Source organism: Eucyclogobius newberryi, unplaced genomic scaffold (genome assembly GCF_026437365.1).
Source record: "Eucyclogobius newberryi isolate DKJ021-1_F unplaced genomic scaffold, fEucNew1.0.hap1 SCAF_18, whole genome shotgun sequence".
In the NCBI taxonomy this organism is placed as follows: Eukaryota; Metazoa; Chordata; class Actinopteri; order Gobiiformes; family Gobiidae; genus Eucyclogobius; species Eucyclogobius newberryi.
The window spans coordinates 4,634,322-4,657,947 of NW_027315812.1; the positions used below are offsets into that span (position 1 = coordinate 4,634,322).

At 46.7% G+C, this 23,626-nt stretch overlaps 1 protein-coding gene and 1 long non-coding RNA gene across 2 annotated transcripts in view; one reads left to right on the forward strand and one right to left on the reverse strand.

Annotated features, from left to right (window-relative positions):
* Window positions 1-3,045: 3,045 nt before the first annotated feature.
* On the reverse strand, window positions 3,046-4,080 carry LOC140364273 (uncharacterized). The gene is made up of 3 exons (XR_011927681.1): window positions 4,002-4,080; window positions 3,843-3,924; window positions 3,046-3,736 (listed from the first exon to the last, which is right to left on the reverse strand). It is a non-coding gene; the product is annotated as an uncharacterized lncRNA (long non-coding RNA).
* An 8,463-nt stretch (window positions 4,081-12,543) lies between these two features.
* The window catches only part of avl9 (AVL9 homolog (S. cerevisiase)), a 30,225-nt gene continuing 19,142 nt past the window's right edge, over window positions 12,544-23,626 (forward strand). The window contains exons 1-2 of the mRNA XM_072450410.1: window positions 12,544-12,784; window positions 21,929-22,049. Coding sequence (XP_072306511.1) covers window positions 12,689-12,784; window positions 21,929-22,049 — 217 coding nt within the window. The 5' untranslated portion in view covers window positions 12,544-12,688. The remainder of the gene's footprint in view (window positions 12,785-21,928; window positions 22,050-23,626) is intronic.

Here is a 23,626-nt window from a genome sequence, read left to right on the forward strand (position 1 = left end):
GTCTGAGTTCAGCTGGAGAAAGTTGTTTTGCCTCCACACACTGACTCTGGCACCAGCAGGAGGCCCTCTGGCACCAGCAGGAGGCCGGTCCACACACTGATCTGTTGGATGCAGTGACAGAGTGAATCCACTGGTCCAGATTCTTCTCCCGACAGTGAAACATAGATCTGACTCGTCTGCATCATTGTGATTGGACACATTTTCACTGCGTGTCATGTGACCTAACGGCAGCATGTAGAGGTTGAACAGAGGAGGTCCCAGGACTGACCCTTGGGGAACCCCACAGGTCAGGGGCATGTGGTCTGAGACACAAAGTACTTCCTGTCTTCCAGATAGGACCTTAACCAGTTTAGGGCAGTGCCAGTGATGCCCACCCAGTCCTCTAGTCTCTGTAAGAGGATCCCATGATCGACAGTGTCAAAAGCAGCACTCAGATCTAACAGAATTAAGACTGAGGCTTTGCCCGTGTCAGTGTTCAGGAGGATGTCATTCGTCACCATGACAACAGCAGTCTCGGTGCTGTGATGAGGTCTAAAACCTGACTGAAAAACATCAAATGAGTTGTTTATTAAGAGGAAATCTGTAACTGTTGTAAACAACCTTTTCAAGGACTTTGCCCCAAAATGGCAGATTAGAGATGGGCCGGTCATGACTCAGTACTGCCACTCCCCCTGACCCCTGACCCCTCCCCCTGACCCCTGCTCTTCTTTAGGAGAGGCTGTATGAGCGCAGTTTTCAAAGACATTGGGAATGTTCCAGATTGAAGCGACATGTTAACTATGTGAGTGAATGGTGCTAACAAGCTGTTCAGCACAGACTTTAGAAATCTGGAGGTTCACACATGGAGGCAGAACTCAGACTGGTGATGATCTCATGGACAGTTTTGTCAGTTACAGGTGCAAAGTGAGTTAGCTCTAAGTGTCTAGGTGGTTTTAGGGTTATTTTTTGCATTGTGGGATTTATAGCATTTTAATGCCCTGAACTTTGTCATTAAAGAATAACGGTGTTCAGTAGGTTTCGATGACATCACAACATTGTAGAAAGCCTAGATTTTAATGGTTGTTAATGGTAGTTTTATGGTTCATATCTCTGTAATTACTGGACTTTTCCACATGAAACAAAAACTGACAAAGTTCAGCGTCTCCTCTGTCAACACCAATAAACAAAAGTCACACTATTACAAACTTTGAGGTGTTTTTGTCCAGATCGGCCCACACAGCAGCATCACCACTAAAATCCCACAAAATTATTCGTTTTTGGACGACGGCAATAAAGAATTGTAATAATATCAAAAACACTCACAACACACACAAGATACATTTAAAAAACAAACACAGATAAAAGACGACAGATTTCGTTGCCATGATCGCAAAGTTCATACTGTTTCAACAAAGAGCAGCGCTTTAACAAGACTGGTTCAACCTGCACCAGTTAAAATGGGGCGAGGCAATCTAATAATAGTTTGATCTGGTATGTTTAATTTGTGACAAACTCAATCAAGTTTCTCTGAGAGGTCGACACCCTCTGTTGGCGCGTGTGATGAGGAAATACCATAGCTTCAGTTTGATTTGAATTCAGCTCTAACCTCAGACATGTCCACCTGCATCACAGAGAAACAGACTGTACTCGATGAAATACAATATATTTTTGTATGTATATTGGCACTGTTTTTCTACAGTTAACTTTTATCTTTGCTGTTTGGATTGAGATGAACTTACCTGGTCCTCGGATTGAGATGGTCCAATTATGGCCTATAAAAGTGCCTGGTCGCAGTCACTTGTGTGGTTGGTGCTGCGTGAACATGCTAAAGAATGCTGTATTTTAAATCTCTTTTTGTTGTTAAAGGTGCCATAACATGCTTTTTTCACGTTTCGTAGTCTATCCTAAGGGTATAATTGATAATAATAAGGGTTGTGCAACACCCTTAACATAATAGTTAAGAAATATCACCCAGACCTTGGACCCCCTCACCAACCCGGAAATGCAGACAGCTTGGTTTGATATTCGCCCCCACCCTTGCGAAGAGCGATCTGGCTCCCCCGCCCAACCCGTGACGTAGTCTCAGAGCGCGTGTGTGCCCCGCCCACCTGTGACGTAGTCTCAGAGCGCGTGTGTGCCCCGCCCACCTGTGACGTAGTCTCAGAGAGCGTGTGTGCCCCGCCCACCTGTGACGTAGTCTCAGAGCGCGTGTGTGCCCCGCCCACCTGTGACGTAGTCTCAGAGAGCGTGTGTGCCCCGCCCACCCGTGACGTAGTGTGTCCCCCACAGTTATGTCCATCGCGCTCTTATTTCCTGGTTTTTCGGTATCGGATAGAACTTCTCTCCGTTTATTTTCCCGGTTGCTGCCACATAAACCTTCACCATTGTGATAATAGTAAAGAGTGCGATGTCATTAATGAAGTTTTGGGCCTCTTTGAGCCGTGTTTCGTCGTAAATCGAAGCAGAAAAACTCCGGGGCTTGTATGGAGACACGAGCAGCGCGGAGCCGGGGGGAAGGGGGCGGGAGGCGGCAGGCGGGAGGGGGGAGGCGGGTGGAGTATGACGCGGTCTTGTAGCCACCCCCCGTCAGTTTGGAGATTGGAGGAAAGGAGATAGTCTGTAATATAGCTAAACACTGCGGGAATCAATCAAAAACACACTCTGGGTACATATATGAAGCACAAATAGCAATGAAAGAAGGTTAAAAGCTCTGAAAAGTCGATTTTGCATGTTATGGGACCTTTAATAATCGCTGTAAATAAAATACTCTTGGGTCTGCACTAGTGATGGCCAAATGAAGCCCCATGAACAATTTGAGGCTTTAGCCAATTGTATCGATACATGAGTCGATGCCTCGCAAGGCGTTTCATTTGCTCTACTACGCCCTCTTGTGGTAAAAAAAAGTAATGCATGTAAGATAGAAAGTGTCACAAACCAAATAATAACCAATTTTATTGGGAAAATGACACCAATACACATACAAATAAATGATCTACCCAATGATGCATATTTATTCCACAACAACAGATGATGTCATATGACGCAAGGCTAGAGAAAGAAGCTTTGAACTAGAGTTTGGAACTAGGCAAGTTTCAAACAGTGAATGGTGCAGTCCAGTGGTTCTGGTGCCCAAAAAGCTGCTAAAGTTGCTATCCGGGCGTTACACCCCTCCTTCATTCTACTGTGTCAGACTCAACCCACCTTTGCCCAATCTTCCTCCACAGCAGCACAACCACCAGCCTCCTCATCCTCTCCATCAGTATTATCAAAACCGTGGTGAAAGATGAGCGTTTGTCGCCCTCTTTTGGCAAATGTGCGGAACTGAGAAAAAATGTATCACTGTTGTGGTTGTAATCAATTTGTCATATAATTATTGTAAGGATTGTAAAGCTTACATAGCATCTCTCCACAACATCTTTCCAACACAAAGAGTTCATGTGTTGTGCAAACAACAAAATATCTTTACAAAGTGCTTTTTATGAAGAGTTGAGTCACTATTTTGATTACTTGAGATTTGACCCAATAACTTGGATTTGAAGGCCAGTGACTCAGGATAATTAACAAAAACGATATAAATTGCAAAAATACAAGCTGTATGTATCAAAGCAGGGTCAGGCAGAACACTTGAGACTGATTTGAGGACTTGGTTCCGTCTCAATCGAATAATAATAATAGTTTGAGAGATTTTCTCCCAAATGTCAGTGGTTTTTCGTCTCAGTTGGTATTTGGCCAGGCAGACTCTTTGGCATCATTTTCACTGTAAAGACAATTACATTTAATACTAAGAAACAGGTAGACGAGAATTTCAATGCTACTTTACTTGACCACAACTTCAGAAAAATAGTATGAGTCCTACTACTTACCCAGAGTGCTCTGATCCCTCATGTAGTCTCTCCCTCATCACTGACCATATGAAAATATACTTCTGATCCTCTGTACGGTTCTCTTAAAAGTTAAAACATTTGCATATTAAGTTAAATGTATAAATATAAGATTAATATAATGCACAAAAGGAATGTTACCATTTCTCAAGTATTTGCGATTTAGGAAGAATCCACCAAGAAACGACAGCAACATTGAAATAAAAAATAATCCTAAAAAAGAACGAATAAAAATGTATGTTTATTAATACATTTATTTAGGAATGATTCAGATTCACATTTACCAACAATCTGCTTTAAATTGGTCTCCACTTGTATCTTCAGCGTTGTGACAGTTATAATCGTCTCAGTGTTGGTGCTGATGTGACAGGAGTACTCTCCCTCCTGATCATTGGTCAGATCCTTTAGGACCAGACGGTTAGACTTCGTCAGTGCATCTACAAATGGACTCCAGGATTCACTGGGAGAGTTTAAATCATCTGATTCTGACCGAGTCAGAATGGTCTGGATTTGGTTGAATTTCCAGACGAGACTCTTCACTGGAAATTTGGGGTTAAAACAAGGGAGGACTGCATCATTACTGAACACTGCACGATGATCTGATGAAACACAAAACAACCAGAAAGTACACACAAACCCACACTGCAGACAATACAGGACACAATACACAATAGTACTTACATTCCTCTAGAATTATGACTCGCCTTGAGCTGTGGGAAGTGCTGACATTGCAGAAAATCCATGAATCTGTGTGAGAGAGATTGAAAAACAGAACTAGAATTGTGTGTACTATAGTCTATTATGATAATACAAATATACAAAGAGACTTGCAGTGTATATTTCTGCACTTTATTCAGCTGAAGGTACTTTTAGCACATTTCAGATGGATTGTCATAATTGTGAGTAATAATTACATCTTTGCCAGTATCACAGTCCTACCTGGAACGTTCAACGTGGCGGAACTGGTGATGTCATAGAGCTGGTCCTTCCTCTGGTGGACACTGGTTTGGACCTTGGTGGAGAATGACCATTTCACTTCAGGTTTAGGGTAAATCCCCTTAGAACTACACACCAGCTCAGAGCCCTGCTTCACCAGATCCACTTCACCAATGTTCACTGGAAATAAAACATGTGCGTTTTACTGGACAGAAGAGTGAGAAGCAGAAAATGGACTGAACATGAGGAGAGACACTTTGAGGTTTGTAAATCCAAACCCGGCCATCCAGCAGCAAAGAAATATAAAAGTATAATCATCCATAGTTTTCAGAATTATGACTGTTAGGACTGTTGTTGTAGCAATTTCAAGCAAAATATCTTTTGAGGGGGAAAAAGTCCTCAATATAAAAAAGCTTCCTACAGGTCCGATTTAGAGGATTTGGCTTCACTGACCATTAATCCGGAAGGAACAGGATGTGCTCAGACTATTCCACAAATCCAACACGCGAAAAGCTGCTGGACCAGACGGTGTCACTCCGGCCACCTTAAGACACTGTGCAGGCGAGCTGGCCCCTGTCTTCACTGGCATTTTAATCTCCTCCCTGGAGTCATGCCATGTCCCTGCTTCAAGTCGTCCATCATTGTCCCTGTCCCCAAGAAGCCCCGGATCACTGGACTTAATGAGTACAGACCTGTGGCGCTGACGTGTGTAGTCATGAAGTCATTCGAGTGCCTATTCCTCCCCCACCTTAAGTCCCTCACCTCCCCCCTGCTGGACCCCCTGCCGGACCCCCTGCCAGACACCCCCTGCCGGACACCCCCTGCCGGACCCCCCCTGCCGGACACCCCCTGCCGGACCCCCTGCCGGACACCCCCTGCCGGACCCCCTGCTGGACCCCCTGCAGTTCACCTACAGAGCCAACAGGTCTGTGGACGACGCCATTAACCTGGCTCTCCACTTCACCCTGCAGCACCTGGACTCACCAGGGAACATATGCAGGATCAGTTTGTGGACTTCAGCTCTGCATCAACACCACCTCCTGCTCTGCTCCAGGACAAGCTCTCCCAGCTCAACGTACCTGACTCCACCTGCAGGAGGAGCACTGACTCCACCTGCAGGGGAAGCACCGACTTCCTGAAGGATCAGAGGCAGTGCGTGCGGCTGGGGAAGAATGTCTCAGACACGCGGACTATCAACACAGGAGCTCCACAGGGCTGTGTACTTTCTCCTCTGCTCTTCTCCCTGTACACAAACTTCTGAACCTGACTCTGTAAAACGAATTGAGTTTGCGGACGACACCACCCTCATCGTGGACGACACCACCCTCATCGTGGACGACACCACCCTCATCGTGGACGACACCACCCTCATCGGGCTCATCTCGGACGGGGATGAGTCTGTCTACAGGAGGTGGAGCGGCTGGTGTCCTGGTGCAGCTGTAACAACCTGGAGCTCAACGCCCAGAAGACAGTGGAGATGATCGCGGACTTCAGGAAAATCACAGCCCCCCAGCCCCCCCTCACAATCTCAGACTCCCCCATCTCCACTGTGGACTTCATCACCATCATCACCCAGGACCTCAAGTGGGGGCCCACCCGGCTCTCTCACCGGGAAGGCCAAGCAGAGGATGTACTTCCTGCGGCAGCTGATGAAAGCCAATCTGACAGCGGAGATGATGGTGCAGTTCTACACGGCCATCACTGAGTCCATCCTCACCTCCTCCATCACCTCCTCCATCACCTCCTTCACCATCATCTCCTCCATCACCTCCTCCATCACCTCCTCCATCACCGTGTGGTATGCCGGAGCCACAGCCAGGGACAAACAGAGACTACAGCGCCCTCTGCTGAGAAGGTGATCAGCCGCAGAGTTTCATCTCTGCAGGACCTGTACGTCTGCAGGACTCTGGGACGAGCAGGTCGAATCACAGCCGACCTTTCTCACCCTGGACACGGACTATTTGAGCCACTCCCCTCAGGCAGGAGGCTACTCCCCTCAGGCAGGAGGCCACTCCCCTCAGGCAGGAGGCCACTCCCCTCAGGCAGGAGGCCACTCCCCTCAGGCAGGAGGCTACAGTCCTTCCAGACCAAACCTCCCGTCACAAGAAGAGTTTCTTTCCCTCTGCCGTTGGACTCATGAACACTACCTAAGCACCTTGCACTCACTGCACTGTCACTTCCTATTGCACTACTTAACTTTATGTTTTATTATGTACATATCATGCCGTTTAGTATTCATTGTTCAATGTTTTGTTGTTTGCGCTGCACCAAATCACCAGGACAAGTTCCTATGTCTGTGAATTTTGTTTATCGACAAATGGCAATAAACCCTATTCTGATTCTGATTCTGATTCTGATTCTGATTCTGATTCTGATTCTGATTCTGATCCAACTGCACCTTTTCAAATAAACAGCAGTTGTCACCTGCAGGGCATTTTTGTCTCGCACAAAAAGTGTGACGTCTGGCCAGGCTAGGCCTCTGCTGGACCTTTGCTGTGACCAGGGTGGGGCTAAACTACAGTAAACTGAGCAGAATAAAACATATGATGAATGTTTCTTACCAAAGACCTTTAAGTGGACAGTGAACACTTCACTGTCAGACGTGGTGCTGGTGAAACACGTGTATCGTCCTTCATCCTGAACTCTGACCTCTGAGAGCTGCAGTGATGCGTTTCCTCTGTTGACCTCATTCTGAAACAGAGAAGTTTTGCCTCTGAAGTCCTGGTGCTGGTTCTGAAGCTGGTCCTGATTGTTGAAGAAGCTGTGGACTCGAACTTCATCTTGACCTTTCCTCCAGTGGATGGACATGGAAGAGTTGGCCTCAACGACGCAGGGCAGGACGCAGTTTGTCCCCAGAGCGAGGAAACGTCTGTAACATCTGAGACAAGACAGAGACGTGAGCTTTATTCAACCTTATAATAAAGTGATGTAAAATAAAGACCATGGACAAGTCTTCTCTGTCAGTAGAAACTGTTTTAAAAGTTGGGGCACAAATTAAAAAGACTTGAGAGCAAGATAAAAATTTCCCTACAGAACAGCAAACCATGCAGCTGTTGATTTAGTAGATGCACCGCTGTGGCAGGTAATGGAATGAAATATATCCACAAATACTGCTAGACCAGTTACACAAGAGTGTCACTCACAAGTCACAGCACTTAAACTCTGCCGACCACTTTTACCATGACGATATTTGTAGCTTTCCCCTGAATGTCCCACAGTGTGGCATTACACAGTGTTCAGTAGGTTTCGTTGACATCACAACATTCTAAAAAGCCTATATTTTAAATGGTTGTTAATGGCAGTTTTATGGTTCATATCTCTGTAATTACTGGACTTATCCACATGAAACAAAAACTGACAAAGTTCAGCGTCTCCTCTGTCAACACCAATAAACAAAAGTCACACATCACAAACTTTGAGGTGTTTTTGTCCAGATCGGCCCACACAGCAGCATCACCACTAAAATCCCACAAAATTATTATTTTTTGGATGACGGCAATAAAGAATTGTAATAATATCAAAAACACTCAGAAGAGACTTACCTTCTGTGGTGCGAAGAAAAAAACCCCAGAGAAATGTAGAAAACAACAAAAAACAAAGACAAACAACGACAGATTTCGTTGCCATGATCGCAAAGTTCATACTGTTTTCTCAAAGAGCAGCGCTTTAACAAGACTGGTTCAACCTGCTCAAGGGGGAAATGGGGCGGGGCAATGTAATGCAAGCAACACCCTCTGTTTACGCAGGAGAAAATACCATGTTTTAGTTTGATCTGAATTCAGCCCTAACCTCAGACTTGTCCACCTGCACCACACAGAAACAGACTGTACTCGATGGCCTGTTCCACTGAAGTTGAGCTACAGTAAAGCATCGTATCATCTGCAAAGAAATGGTACTTAACATTTGATGGATCATGGCAAAGATTATTACCGAAATATGAATAGAGTGTAAAAAAGGGCCTAAGATGGAGCCCTGGGGTACTCCTTTGGACACGTTCAATAAAGAAGAAGAAGTTGAGTTAGTAGATAGTTGGCCAAACAGTTTAAGGCTTGGTCAGAGATGCCATGGTGATGGACTCCATTTATGAGCTGTAGAGCTTCTCTGGAAGTCCATTTTTTCCACAGTGATGCTGTTTTAAAGGAATAATAGAGCATTTTTTGCTGATTTGAGAACTCAAGCTACTGTTAGTCAATTTTTTTAAATGCGCATAAGCTCACTCACCCCCCACCCTCCTGTTCTTATCAAAAGGTACAAGGCTACAATCAAACCTTGTGCAGAAGCACACAACAGCCCCGCTACTACACGTGCGTTTTTGTTTATCAGCGCGACGGATCGCATCATCTCTCATCTCCATAGATTTCCGTCTCTTCTGAGCTTGAACACTTTCTTTCTCTGTGTCATGTTTGTACTGTCACTGACGGAACTCAGCTAAACACACACCGGCATCTCAACCACGCATGTGCAGCCAGGGTAACGTGCTGCTATGGGAACAGCAGGTGTGCAGTAGCACGCAGGGAATGATTGACATGTGGGAGAACTGCTCGTCTGTCCACGCCACCGGGAAATGAGACTTAGATTTGGTGCCAAAAATCCTCTATTATTCCTTTAATCTCATCCTCTCCATCCTCCTCATCCTCTTCATCCTCCTCTCATCCTCCTCATCCTCCTCTCCATCTTCTCCATCCTCCTCATCCTCCTCATCCTCCTCATCCTCTTCATCCTCCTCATCCTCCTCATCCTCTTCATCCTCCTCATCCTCTTCATCCTCTTCATCCTCCTCATCCTCTTCATCCTCCTCATCCTCTTCATCCTCCTCATCCTCCTCATCCTCTTCATCCTCTTCATCCTCTCCATCCTCTCCATCCTCTCCATCCTCCTCATCCTCTACATCCTCCTCATCCTCTTCATCCTCCTCATCCTCCTCATCCTCTTCATCCTCCTCATCCTCCTCATCCTCTTCATCCTCCTCATCCTCTTCATCCTCTCCATCCTCTCCATCCTCCTCATCCTCCTCATCCTCTCCATCCTCCTCATCCTCCTCATCCTCTATCCTCCTCTCCATCCTCCTCATCCTCCTCATCCTCTCCATCCTCCTCATCCTCCTCATCCTCTCTATCCTCCTCATCCTCCTCATCCTCCTCTCTATCCTCTACATCCTCCTCATCCTCTTTATCCTCCTCATCCTCCTCATCCTCCTCTTCATCCTCTCCATCCTCCTCATCCTCTTCATCCTCCTCATCCTCCTCATCCTCTTCATCCTCCTCATCCTCTTCATCCTCATCATCCTCTTCATCCTCCTCATCCTCCTCATCCTCTTCATCCTCCTCATCCTCTTCATCCTCCTCATCCTCCTCATCCTCTTCATCCTCCTCATCCTCTTCATCCTCTCCATCCTCTCCATCCTCTACATCCTCCTCATCCTCTTTATCCTCCTCATCCTCCTCCTCCTCATCCTCTATCCTCCTCTCCATCCTCCTCATCCTCCTCATCCTCTCCATCCTCTTCATCCTCCTCATCCTCCTCATCCTCTCTATCCTCTACATCCTCCTCATCCTCTTTATCCTCCTCATCCTCTTCATCATCCTCCTCATCCTCTCCATCCTCCTCATCCTCCTCCTCATCCTCCTCATCCTCATCATCCTCATCATCCTCCTCATCCTCCTCATCCTCATCATCATCCTCCTCATCCTCCTCATCCTCCTCATCATCCTCCTCATCCTCCTCATCCTCCTCATCATCATCCTCCTCCTCATCATCATCATCATCCTCCTCATCCTCATCATCATCCTCTCCATCCTCTCCATCCTCTCTATCCTCTCCATCCTCCTCATCCTCTCCATCCTCCTCATCCTCCTCCTCATCCTCCTCATCCTCCTCATCCTCCTCATCCTCTCCATCCTCCTCATCATCCTCATCATCCTCCTCATCCTCCTCATCCTCATCATCATCCTCCTCATCCTCCTCATCCTCCTCATCATCCTCCTCATCCTCCTCATCCTCCTCATCATCATCATCATCATCCTCCTCATCCTCCTCATCCTCCTCATCCTCCTCCTCATCATCATCATCCTCCTCATCCTCCTCATCCTCCTCATCCTCCTCCTCATCATCATCATCATCCTCCTCATCCTCCTCTCCATCCTCTCCATCCTCTCTATCCTCTCCATCCTCCTCATCCTCCTCCTCATCCTCATCATCCTCATCATCCTCCTCATCCTCATCATCCTCCTCATCCTCCTCATCCTCATCATCATCCTCCTCATCCTCCTCATCCTCCTCATCATCCTCCTCATCCTCCTCCTCATCATCATCATCCTCATCATCATCATCCTCCTCATCCTCATCATCATCCTCCTCATCCTCTCTATCCTCCTCATCCTCCTCATCCTCTCCATCCTCTTTATCCTCTTCATCAGTATCATCAATACGATGGTGAAAGATGAGCGTTTGTCGCCCTCTTTTGGCAAATGTGCGGAATGGAATACAAAAAATTATCACTGTTTTTTGTGGTTGTAATCAATTTGTCATATAATTATTGTAAGGATTGTTAAGATTTTGAAAGATTTTTTATGTGAGAATTTTAATCAATATTAGCTATTTGTAGGTTAATTTGTATACGCTCCTAGAGAACTAAATACTATAGATTTAGTCTTCAATCAGGCCTGTCATTTATTCTGAACCCTTATTTTATGCATGTATTTCATTGCATAAGTTATTTGACTAATTATTATTCATTACATTGTTTTGCTGAACCAAGTTCTTTATGTTTTCACTGACAATGTCAATAAAACAACGCTGTAAATTAATGTAAAGTAATTGCAGGATACAACTGCATTTTAATTATAATTTAAAATATTGTAGATTTTTTAAAACGATAGCTGTGTATTATGCAAAATACACTTAAATGAACTTTAAACCTTTTAACAACAGTGTTTTTTCATCATTATCTTACTCAAAGTCTGCAACAGAGACTCGGGTGCTCAGAAAAGTTCTGTTCTCACCTACACCCTATCCCCGCCCACATGCCTGTACTCAGTTGTGATTATTTGAAAAATGAAGTGACACATGTAGTTTTAAAAATTAAAACACTTAAATGACGATAGGCCTTTTCTCAGTCTAAGTCTTAATGTTTATAAAAGTGTTTTGTCTCAAAGCTAAAGGCTAACATAGATTAGCTTAACTATAAAGCACACCTGTCTCCAGGTGAAGTGTTTACACTAAAGGTCTGAACATGTGACTGTGATTATCACTCTGGAACTTGCTTTTGTCTTCATTCATTATTGATTTATTTTAGCCAGACTCGGCTAATTCTCCAGAAGAATAAATGGAGCAGGAAGTGGAGCTCCGTGTTTTTAAATAAACCAGAACCATAGATTCATGACCAGAACTGGCCCGTCAATTTCGTGCAAAGTGCCATTCCACTGCTTTACGGTAAAACGTCACTTTGAAGAGGCGGGGCTTATCCTTTCTGCCGTATTGTACAGGAAGTCAATGGACATGTTTATAGTATTAAGCCGTTTAAGATAAATATCACGGTTTACAGTGGACAAAATGTAATAAAGTAATCTATTGTTGCTGTTATAGTTCAATACATTGAAAAAAAGCATGACATGTCTCCATTAACGAACCAAAACAAAGCCGAGACGAAGCCGGAAGCGCTTTGGAAACGAAGCTAGTGTTTGCGGAAGAGAAGCATCTTGCTGCGGTTTCTCCCTGTCAAAGCGGAAGAGGAGCTGCGTCTTCTCCCGTGTCTGCTCTCCTCTCTGCCCGCGGTTTGCTGCATCATTTCGGGGGATAAACCTGCTCTCCGGGCCTCGTCTGCGCCGGGCCTCGCGTTTCTGAGACTCCCCCTGAGACTTTAATCGAACTCGGAGGCGTAGAAAGGCACAAACATGAGCTCGGAGACGCACGAGAAGGACGAGGCTGCCGCGAAGGGACCCGTGCTGCACATTGTGGTGGTCGGATTCCACCACAAAAAGGGCTGTCAGGTGAGAAAACGCCTCAGAAAGAGCAAGTTAAACAACACATGTCTGTCCCCGTGATGTGTGCGCGGGAGAACGTCTAAAGTGGTTCTAAATATAAGCTTTTAGGCTCGTGCGTCCTCGCGTCACAGTCTCTATCGGTGTTGTTGTGGTGGATCAGAGGCGCTTCTTGGCTCGTCAGCGTTATATAACTTTGTGTTTCTGCTGCCGGAGTTCACGTCCTTCCAGCTCATGGTCCAGCTCATGGTCCAGCTCATGGTCCAGCTCATGGTCCAGCTCATGGTCCAGCTCATGGTCCAGCTCATGGTCCAGCTCATGGTCCAGCTCATTGAGGTCTGGTCCAGCTGCTCCTTCTTTGCACTTTTAACAACGTAAACACCGGAGTAACGACGCGCTCTGCCTCATCTCCTTGTGTCGTGTCTCTGCAGAGTGTTCAGTCGTGTCAGTGCAGAGTGTTCAGTTGTGTCTCTGCAGAGTGTTCAGTTGTGTCTCTGCAGAGTGTTCAGTCGTGTCTCTGCAGAGTGTTCAGTCGTGTCAGTGCAGAGTGTTCAGTTGTGTCTCTGCAGAGTGTTCAGTCGTGTCTGTGCAGAGTGTTCAGTTGTGTCTCTGCAGAGTGTTCAGTCGTGTCTGTGCAGAGTGTTCAGTCGTGTCTGTGCAGAGTGTTCAGTCGTGTCTGTGCAGAGTGTTCACTCGTGTCTGTGCAGAGTGTTCAGTCGTGTCTGTGCAGAGTGTTCAGTTGTGTCTCTGCAGTGTTCAGAGTGTTGCAGAGTGTTCAGTCGTGTCCGTGCAGAGTGTTCAGTTGTGTCTCTGCAGAGTGTTCAGTCGTGTCTGTGCAGAGTGTTCAGTCGTGTCAGTGCAGAGTGTTCAGTTGTGTCTCTGCAGAGTGTTCAGTCGTGTCTCTGCAGAGTGTTCAGTCGTGTCAGTGCAGAGTGTTCAGTTGTGTCTCTGCAGAGTGTTCAGTCGTGTCTGTGCAGAGTGTTCAGTTGTGTCTCTGCAGAGTGTTCAGTCGTGTCTGTGCAGAGTGTTCAGTCGTGTCTGTGCAGAGTGTTCAGTCGTGTCTGTGCAGAGTGTTCAGTCGTGTCTGTGCAGAGTGTTCAGTCGTGTCTGTGCAGAGTGTTCAGTCGTGTCTGTGCAGAGTGTTCAGTTGTGTCTCTGCAGTGTTCAGAGTGTTGCAGAGTGTTCAGTCGTGTCCGTGCAGAGTGTTCAGTCGTGTCCGTGCAGAGTGTTCAGTCGTGTCCGTGCAGAGTGTTCAGTCGTGTCTGTGCAGAGTGTTCAGTTGTGTCTCTGCAGAGTGTTCAGTCGTGTCTGTGCAGAGTGTTCAGTCGTGTCTGTGCAGAGTGTTCAGTCGTGTCTGTGCAGAGTGTTCAGTCGTGTCTGTGCAGAGTGTTCAGTCGTGTCTGTGCAGAGTGTTCAGTCGTGTCTGTGCAGAGTGTTCAGTCGTGTCTCTGCAGAGTGTTCAGTCGTGTCTGTGCAGAGTGTTCAGTCGTGTCTGTGCAGAGTGTTCAGTCGTGTCCGTGCAGAGCGTTCAGTCGTGTCAGTGCAGAGCGTTCAGTCGTGTCCGTGCAGAGTGTTCAGTTGTGTCTCTGCAGAGTGTTCAGTCGTGTCTGTGCAGAGTGTTCAGTCGTGTCAGTGCAGAGTGTTCAGTCGTGTCAGTGCAGAGTGTTCAGTCGTGTCTCTGCAGAGTGTTCAGTCGTGTCTCTGCAGAGTGTTCAGTCGTGTCAGTGCAGAGTGTTCAGTCGTGTCTCTGCAGAGTGTTCAGTCGTGTCTGTGCAGAGTGTTCAGTCGTGTCTCTGCAGAGTGTTCAGTTGTGTCTCTGCAGAGTGTTCAGTCGTGTCTGTGCAGAGTGTTCAGTCGTGTCTGTGCAGAGTGTTCAGTCGTGTCTGTGCAGAGTTCAGAGTGTTGCAGAGTGTTCAGTCGTGTCCGTGCAGAGTGTTCAGTCGTGTCCGTGCAGAGTGTTCAGTCGTGTCCGTGCAGAGTGTTCAGTCGTGTCCGTGCAGAGTGTTCAGTCGTGTCCGTGCAGAGTGTTCAGTCGTGTCCGTGCAGAGTGTTCAGTCGTGTCCGTGCAGAGTGTTCAGTCGTGTTCGTGCAGAGTGTTCAGTCGTGTCCGTGCAGAGCGTTCAGTCGTGTCCGTGTAGAGCGTTCAGTCGTGTCCGTGCAGAGCGTTCAGTCGTGTCCGTGTAGAGCGTTCAGTCGTGTCCGTGCAGAGCGTTCAGTCGTGTCCGTGCAGAGTGTTCAGTCGTGTCAGTGCAGAGCGTTCAGTCGTGTCAGTGTTGTCATGGTAATAGTCTGTGGGCGGAGCTTAAACAGTGCATGTCACAGTTGTTGTGTTTTTCTGTGTGTTTTTTAATGAGAAAAGGCACAGAAACCCTCCCGTTATGTGGAGCAGGATCTGAACAGTGCATAATATCGCTCTAGTTGTTTTGGAGAAATGGAACAGAATTAGAATATTGAGAATACTTTATGTCGTCTATAAATATAATTGTTAAAAATGACAAAAGAGCAGATTCAAGTTAGAATAAAGGTAAATTGGGTGATATTTCTGGCTTTTCTGTTTTTTCAGTTGTTTTTTTTAGACGTTTTAATTCATAACTTGGCAAATGCTCTTGTTTAGAGTGTTACTTTTACATTTACATTTACATGTTACTTTTAGCTCCTCAGATCAGCTTTAAATGACGTAAAGTGCTAAAGTGAGTCTGTAAGAAGCTCTGATTGTTCCGTTTATTATTTTACAAAGAGAAATAATTATAACAGATAAAATAACAGTTTGACGGATGCGAATCGAGTAAACGACAGACTTTTGATTCATTTTGACACTTTTCCAGAAGCTTCTCAGTCCTGTTTGAGTCTTTCTAAAGTGAATGCAGTCGGTTTTTCTGGTTCCTCCCGCTCCACGGTCGTCACGGCGACGACAGGCCGGCCTCGCACCCGTTAATCAGCCAACGTGCCTGATGTCGAGAGTCCGCCGCTGCTGCCCTCGCCCTACACCTGCTGCCCTCCCACGGTCCCGCCCCTCGCCCTACACCTGCTGCCCTCCCACGGTCCCGCCCCTCGCCCTACACCTGCTGCCCTCCCACGGTCCCGCCCCTCGCCCTACACCTGCTGCCCTCCCACGGTCCCGCCCCTCGCCCTACACCTGCTGCCCTCCCACGGTCCCGCCCCTCGCCCTACACCGGCTGCCCTCCCACGGTCCCGCCCCTCGCTCTACACCTGCTGCCCTCCCACGGTCCCGCCCCTCGCCCTACACCTACTGCCCTCCCACGGTCCCGCCCCTCGCCCTACACCTGCTGCCCTCCCACGGTCCCGCCCCTCGCCCTACACCGGCTGCCCTCCCACGGTCCCGCCCCTCGCTCTACACCTGCTGCCCTCCCACGGTCCCGCCCCTCGCCCTACACCTGCTGCCCTCCCACGGTCCCGCCCCTCGCCCTACACCTGCTGCCCTCCCACGGTCCCGCCCCTCGCCCTACACCTGCTGCCCTCCCACGGTCCCGCCCCTCGCCCTACACCTGCTGCCCTCCCACGGTCCCGCCCCTCGCCCTACACCGGCTGCCCTCCCACGGTCCCGCCCCTCGCTCTACACCTGCTGCCCTCCCACGGTCCCGCCCCTCGCCCTACACCTACTGCCCTCCCACGGTCCCGCCCCTCGCCCTACACCTGCTGCCCTCCCACGGTCCCGCCCCTCGCCCTACACCGGCTGCCCTCCCACGGTCCCGCCCCTCGCTCTACACCTGCTGCCCTCCCACGGTCCCGCCCCTCGCCCTACACCTACTGCCCTCCCACGGTCCCGCCCCTCGCTCTACACCTGCTGCCCTCCCACGGTCCCGCCCCTCGCTCCACACCTGCTGCGCCCTCCCACGGTCCCGCCCCTCGCTCTACACCTGCTGCGCCCTCCCACGTCCTGGCGCCCGTCTCGTTTACACTCCGGCGGCGGCGGTGGCTCGTGTTGTAACGGGACGATCGGGTCACGGGCGCGGCTCCCGTTACAGCCGAGAGAAGAATAAAAGGACAAAGGAGAGACTTGTTATAGTCCGTCTGCAATAGAGCTGCAGCTAACGGCTATTTCAGTGCTCGACAGTAAAACAGTTACCGTATTATCCAGACTATAAGTGGCACTGGAGTGTAAGTCGCATTTTTAGGGGAAATGTATTTGATCAAATCCAAGACCAAGAACAGACATTTGATCTGTAAATGCAGTTTAAAATAATAACAGATGAGAGAACATGGTGAATAGGTGTACGTATGCTAATGCTAACACCTTCAGCTACATGACGTATGCTAACGCTAACACCTTCAGCTACATGACGTATACTAACGCTAACACCTTCAGCTACATGACGTATGCTAACGCTAACACCTTCAGCTACATGACGTATACTAACGCTAACACCTTAAGCTACATGACGTATGCTAATGCTAAAACCTTCAGGTACATGACGTATACTAACGCTAACACCTTCAGCTACATGACGTATGCTAACGCTAACACCTTCAGCTACATGACGTATGCTAACGCTAACACCTTCAGCTACATGACGTATACTAACGCTAACACCTTCAGCTACATGACGTATACTAACGCTAACGTATGCTAACGCTAACACCTTCAGCTACATGACGTATGCTAACACCTTCAGCTACATGACGTATGCTAACGCTAACACCTTCAGCTACATGACGTATACTAACGCTAACACCTTCAGCTACATGACGTATGCTAACGCTAACACCTTCAGCTACATGACGTATGCTAACGCTAACACCTTCAGCTACATGACGTATGCTAACGCTAACACCTTCAGCTACATGACGTATGCTAACGCTAACACCTTCAGCTACATGACGTATGCTAACGCTAACACCTTCAGCTACATGACGTATACTAACGCTAACACCTTCAGCTACATGACGTATACTAACGCTAACGTATGCTAACGCTAACACCTTCAGCTCCACGCTCTGAGGCATTGGACTGGGCCTGGACAGGGTCCTGAGCAGATAGTTAGAGAAGAGAGGAATGAGAGAAGAATTCCTGCTCCATCAGCCAGAGACCGAGCCAATGTTTCAACATCAAAAGCACCACAACCTCAGCCTCCACCAAAGGATTCATCAGCAGCTGCTCCACCACCACCAGCAAAGGATTCAGCTCCAGCTGCTCCACATTCACCTCCACCGCCTCCAGCAAAGGAACAATCTTCAAAGGCCTTGGACCCATCTGTGACAAGCCCAACAACATCCCTGTCATCGCCCCTGCCTTCAGACCATCCCTGGGTTCCCCCTGCAACATCTACTCCCACTAAAGATTCATCATTCTCCTTCTCATCTCCACTCTCACCCATGGGCCTTCCCAGCCATTTTGAAAGTCTGATCAAATCAGGCATTAAGATGGCTCCACTCACGCCCAATATAGCAAGGGCTATGTCAATACGTATCAACTCTTCCCTGCACAAGCCGACTACACCAACAAAAGCCCCACCACCCATCCCCCCTCGCCTCTCACCTGGTCCCAAACTCTCCTTGGCTACAAAAGCCCCACCACCCATCCAACCTCGCCTTTCACCTGGTATCTCCCATAGCTAGGATGCACTGGGTCTCAGCGTTGCCGGGACTTATTGTCACATTAAAAATCAAACCAACCCGGGGCCCTATGTAAAAAGAGCCCCCCCTAGTGCTATTTCTGTAGCCACATCATCACACAGATGGAAAAACAAAATGCGAGTCAGGCCCAATCTGAGAAATGTGATTCATATTCCCTGTGAAAAGATAAAGCCCAGTCTCACTGAAACTAGTCTGAAACTTGCTGTGCTAAATGTCAGATCCTTATGTAACAAATCTCTCTTAATTAATAATTTTATTTCTTCTTACAATCTTGATTTTATGTTTTTAACTGAAACATGGCTTGACAAAAACACAGGAAATGTAGTTCTGATAGAATCTGCTCCACCCAACTTTAAGTTTGAATCTGAAACACGAGAAAACAAAAAAGGGGGTGGAGTCTGTGCTGTCTTTAGAGATGAAATAATTACCCGCAGGTTGTCTTTTGGGGTGTTTTCATCATTTGAGTATGTATCCTTTAAAATGGAGCTAAAACGGTCTCCATCCATTCTCTTCATTGTTTTATACAAGCCTCCCCAGCACTGCCAAAGTTTTATTGATGATTTTACTGAGATGCTTTCAGTCATATGCACAGACTTTGATGGTTTGGTCATTACAGGTGATTTCAATGTGCATGTTGATAATATTTGTGACAGAAACACTAAAGAGCTTGATGCTGTCCTTGAAACCTTCAGTCTTACTCAGCATGTGAGAGGCCCCACCCACAGCAAAGGACACACTCTAGATCTCATAATTACAAAGGGGGTAAATATTTCAAATGTTAATGTGATCGATGTTGCTCTGTCTGATCATTTCTGTGTCTTCTTTGACCTGTCTGTTTCTCCCAAACCTCCGGTTGGTCCTGCAGTTGTTCAGAGGAGACACATAAGTGATGGCACAGGTGCACTGTTTATGGAAATGATAAACTTTGAAAATGTCTCATGTTCTAATGTAAATGATTTGTTGAACTCTGTTACATCTAGTGTTTTGAATGTTCTGGACACCATCGCCCCTATAAAGGCTAAAATGGTTAAAAATAAGCAGAAGGCGCCGTGGAGAAATGATGATTCGGTCAGGGCACAGAAAAGGGAGTGACGCAGGGCCGAACGGAAATGGCGCAAGTCAAAGCTCCAGGTTCAAAAAGAGATTTACAAAGAAAAGCTGAACATGTACAACCTAATCTTATGTAGAACTAGGGAAAGATATTTTTCTGAAATAATTGGAAGCTGCAGTAACAACTCGCGTGTCCTGTTTGCCACAGTTAACAGATTAACAAACCCTCCAGCTCAGCTGCCGTTAGAACTCATTTCCACATCCAAGTGTAATGAGTTTGCATTATTTTTTAATGACAAAGTTCAGGGCATTAAAAATGCTATAAATCCCACAATGCAAAAAATTACCCTAAAACCACCAAGACACTTAGAGCTAACTCACTTTGCACCAGTAACTGACAAAACTGTCCATGAGATCATCACCAGTCTGAGTTCATCTACATGCTGCCTTGATGTGTTACCCACCAAATTTCTAAAAAAATGTGTCCTATCACAATTATGCAGACGACACTCAGATCTATGTTTCACTATCGGCAGGTGACTATGGACCAGTGGATTCACTCTGTCACTGCATCCAACAGATCAGTGTGTGGATGCAAAACAACTTTCTCCAGCTGAACTCAGACAAGACTGAAATAATCGTTTTTGGCCCACAGAAACAAAGAGAAAGTGTTAGCGGTCACCTCCAGAGTCTCGCTCTAAAACCTACAAACCAAATTAGAAATCTGGGGGTAATAATGGACTCAGACTTGAACTTTAATAGCCACGTCAAATCAATAACATCAGCAGCTTTTTACCATCTAAAAAACATTGCCAAAATCAAAAATATACTGTCAAAACCAGATTTAGAGAGACTTATCCACGCGTTTGTCTCAGTAGATTAGACTACTGTAACGGCCTGCTCACTGGCCTCTCCAAACGAGCTGTAAAACAGCTGCAGTACATCCAGAACGCTGCTGCTCGGGTCCTGACTAGAACCAGGAAGTACCATCACATTAGTCCTGTTCTCAGGTCTCTGCACTGCCCCCTGTGGCTCAGAGAAGAGACTTTAAAGCAGCTCTGCTTGTGTACAAGTCTCTCCATGGCCTAGCACCAAAGTACATCTTGGATATGTTAGTGCCATATGAACCATCTCGGACTCTGAGGACCTCAGGGACCGGCCTCTTGCTGGTGCCCAGAGTCAGGACAAAACATGGGGAATCTGCGTTTCAGTTTTATGCAGCTAAAATCTAGAACATTCTTCCTGAAGATGTGAGACAGGCTTCTACTCTGACAAAGTTCAAATCTAAGCTAAAAACAGTTTTGTTTAGCTGCGCATATGACTGAAGGGATTTTTTCTTTGCACTCTTCTCTTTTGTTTGTGATTTTATTAGTTTAGAAAATCAGTTGGATTGATAATTTTTAATTTAGTTAATTTTATTGTATTTCTGTAATTTCTTTGTGATTTGAATGCATTTTTCCTGCTGTGAAGCACTTTGAATTGCCTTGTGTATGAAATGTGCTCTACAAATAAACTTGCCTTGCCTTGCCTTGCCATGACGTATACTAACGCTAACACCTTCAGCTACATGATGTATGCTAACGCTAACACCTTCAGCTACATGACGTATGCTAACGCTAACACCTTCAGCTACATGACGTATGCTAACGCTAACACCTTCAGCTACATGACGTATGCTAACGCTAACACCTTCAGCTACATGACGTATGCTAACGCTAACACCTTCAGCTACATGAGGCACAGACAGAACTGTGGTAAGTGTCTGGTATGTTAATGTAACATATGAACAGTTATTCAGATAACTATAGCATAAAGAACATGCTAACAAGTTTAGCAAAGCATCAGTTTTACCCCAAATCACTAAATCCACTGAATTCTTCTTCCTCTGTGTCACTTCTAAACAACTCCACAAACTCCAGAGGAAGAGGAAGTGCAGATTCTTCTTCTGCGTCGCTTGGAGCCTAGAGCGCCCTCTTGTTTGTTGTCTGTGCGTCATGTAGTTGAAGGTGTTAGCGTTAGCATGTGTCATGTAGTTGAAGGTGTTAGCGTTAGCATACGTCATGTAGTTGAAGGTGTTAGCGTTAGCATACGTACACCTATTCACCATGTTCTCTCATTTGTGATTATTTTAAACTGCATTTCAAGATCAAATGTCTGTTCTTGGTCTTAAATTTTATCAAATAAAGCCCCAAAAAATGCGACTTATATATGTTTTTTTCTTCTCTATTGTGCATTTTTTGGCTGGTGCGACTTATACTCCGGAAAATAGGGTATTGACCTTTGCAAGAGTTTGAAATGTGGTCGATAGCCGGCCCGACACGGTCAAAAATGCAAATATTGGTCCATCTCCACTTCTAGTACTGCCACTACTTCTACCTCATAATATGTTAGTGTGATGCGTTTTCTGTAACATTGGCCCGTGTTCTCCGTGTTCTCCGTGTTCTCCGTGTTCTCCGTGTTCTCCATGTTCTCCGTGTTCTCCATGTTCTCCATGTTCTCCGTGTCCAGGTGGAGTTCTCGTACCCTCCTCTGGTTCCTGATGGAGAACACGACAGTGGCCTGATCCCGGACGAGTGGAAGTACCTGCCGTTCCTCGCTCTGCCAGACGGAGCGCACAACTACCAGGAGGGTAAGACCGCAGCGCCAGTCGAGCGAATGTCCCAGTATAGAACGTGGAGGTCGCTGAGACGAAGCGACCGCATCACCTTTGACCTCTGATATACTGTTGACCACTTGATGACCTCATACAGTGGCAATGTGTTTGGTTTTTGATGAACGTGGGGACGTCGCCAAATCACTGCGTTTATTGGGAGCTGTGGCTTTTAAAGGCCTCTTCGTTCAGGATGTTTGTGAGTGGACGTGACCGCGCCCCCTCCGCTCTGCGTCATGTGACCGAGGTCATGTGACTCAGCAGCAGCAGCTTCAGGGTCAGAGTTCAGCTCATTCTGGTGGAACAAACGCAGCAGACGTCACTTTATAAAGGTTATTACCTCCAGAACAGTCAGAATAAAAGGAAATACAAGATATTATGTTGTTGTTGGAGTGGGAAATATGAAACTTTAAAACTTAATTGTTGTTTTGAAGATTTGCATATTATATATATTGTATGTATGTGGCGCTCCTGAACGAGTGAATTGTCCTGTTGAAATATCCCGTTACGCAGAGAACAAAGCGCTGCCGTGAACCGGTTTGTCCACTTCACAAACCGGTTTGACCTAAAGCGTCAATATCAGCAAAAGACGAGTGCTAATCGCATGTTGACACGTTTGATTTGCATGTTCTGCCTGTGTGGCTTTTAATTACCCTACCATTTATTTGATTATCTGTGATTTTAATTGCTGAACAAACACAAACCTGCATTGTAACACCTCTCACTAATTTAAATCATTGTAGACTAACTTTCATTCATCGTTATTGTGATCTGGACCTGCCGTGAACTAGAGCAGTAATTACATTATAATTATTTAATTACAATTTATTTATAATGTTCATTATAAATTAAATGAACATGGAACTTAACTGCACAGTGTAACCATGGATACCAAGCACGTAACTGGCAATTTTCTGATCCGCGTTGACGTTAGTGACATTAGCTCCGCGTTGACGTTAGCGACATTAGCTCTGCGTTGATGTCAGCTGCATTAGCTCCTTGTTGACGTTAGCGACATTAGCTCTGCGTTGACGTCCGCAACATTAGCTCCGCGTTGACGTTAGTGATATTAGCTCCGCGTTGACGTCAGCGACATTAGCTCTGCATAGACGTTAGCGACATTAGCTCTGCGTTGCCGCTAGCGACAGTAGCTCCGCGTAGACGTCAGCGACATTAGCTCCGCGTTGACGTCAGCGGCATTAGCTCCGCGTTGACGTCAGCGGCATTAGCTCCGCGTTGACGTCAGCGGCATTAGCTCCGCGTAGACGTCAGCGACATTAGCTCAGCGTAGACGTCAGCGACATTAGCTCAGCGTAGACGTCAGCGACATTAGCTCAGCGTAGACGTCAGCGACATTAGCTCAGCGTAGACGTCAGCGACATTAGCTCAGCGTAGACATCAGCGACATTAGCTCAGCGTAGACGTCAGCGACATTAGCTCTGCGTAGACGTCAGCGACATTAGCTCTGCGTAGACGTCAGCGACATTAGCTCTGCGTAGACGTCAGCGACATTAGCTCTGCGTAGACGTCAGCGACATTAGCTCTGCGTAGACGTC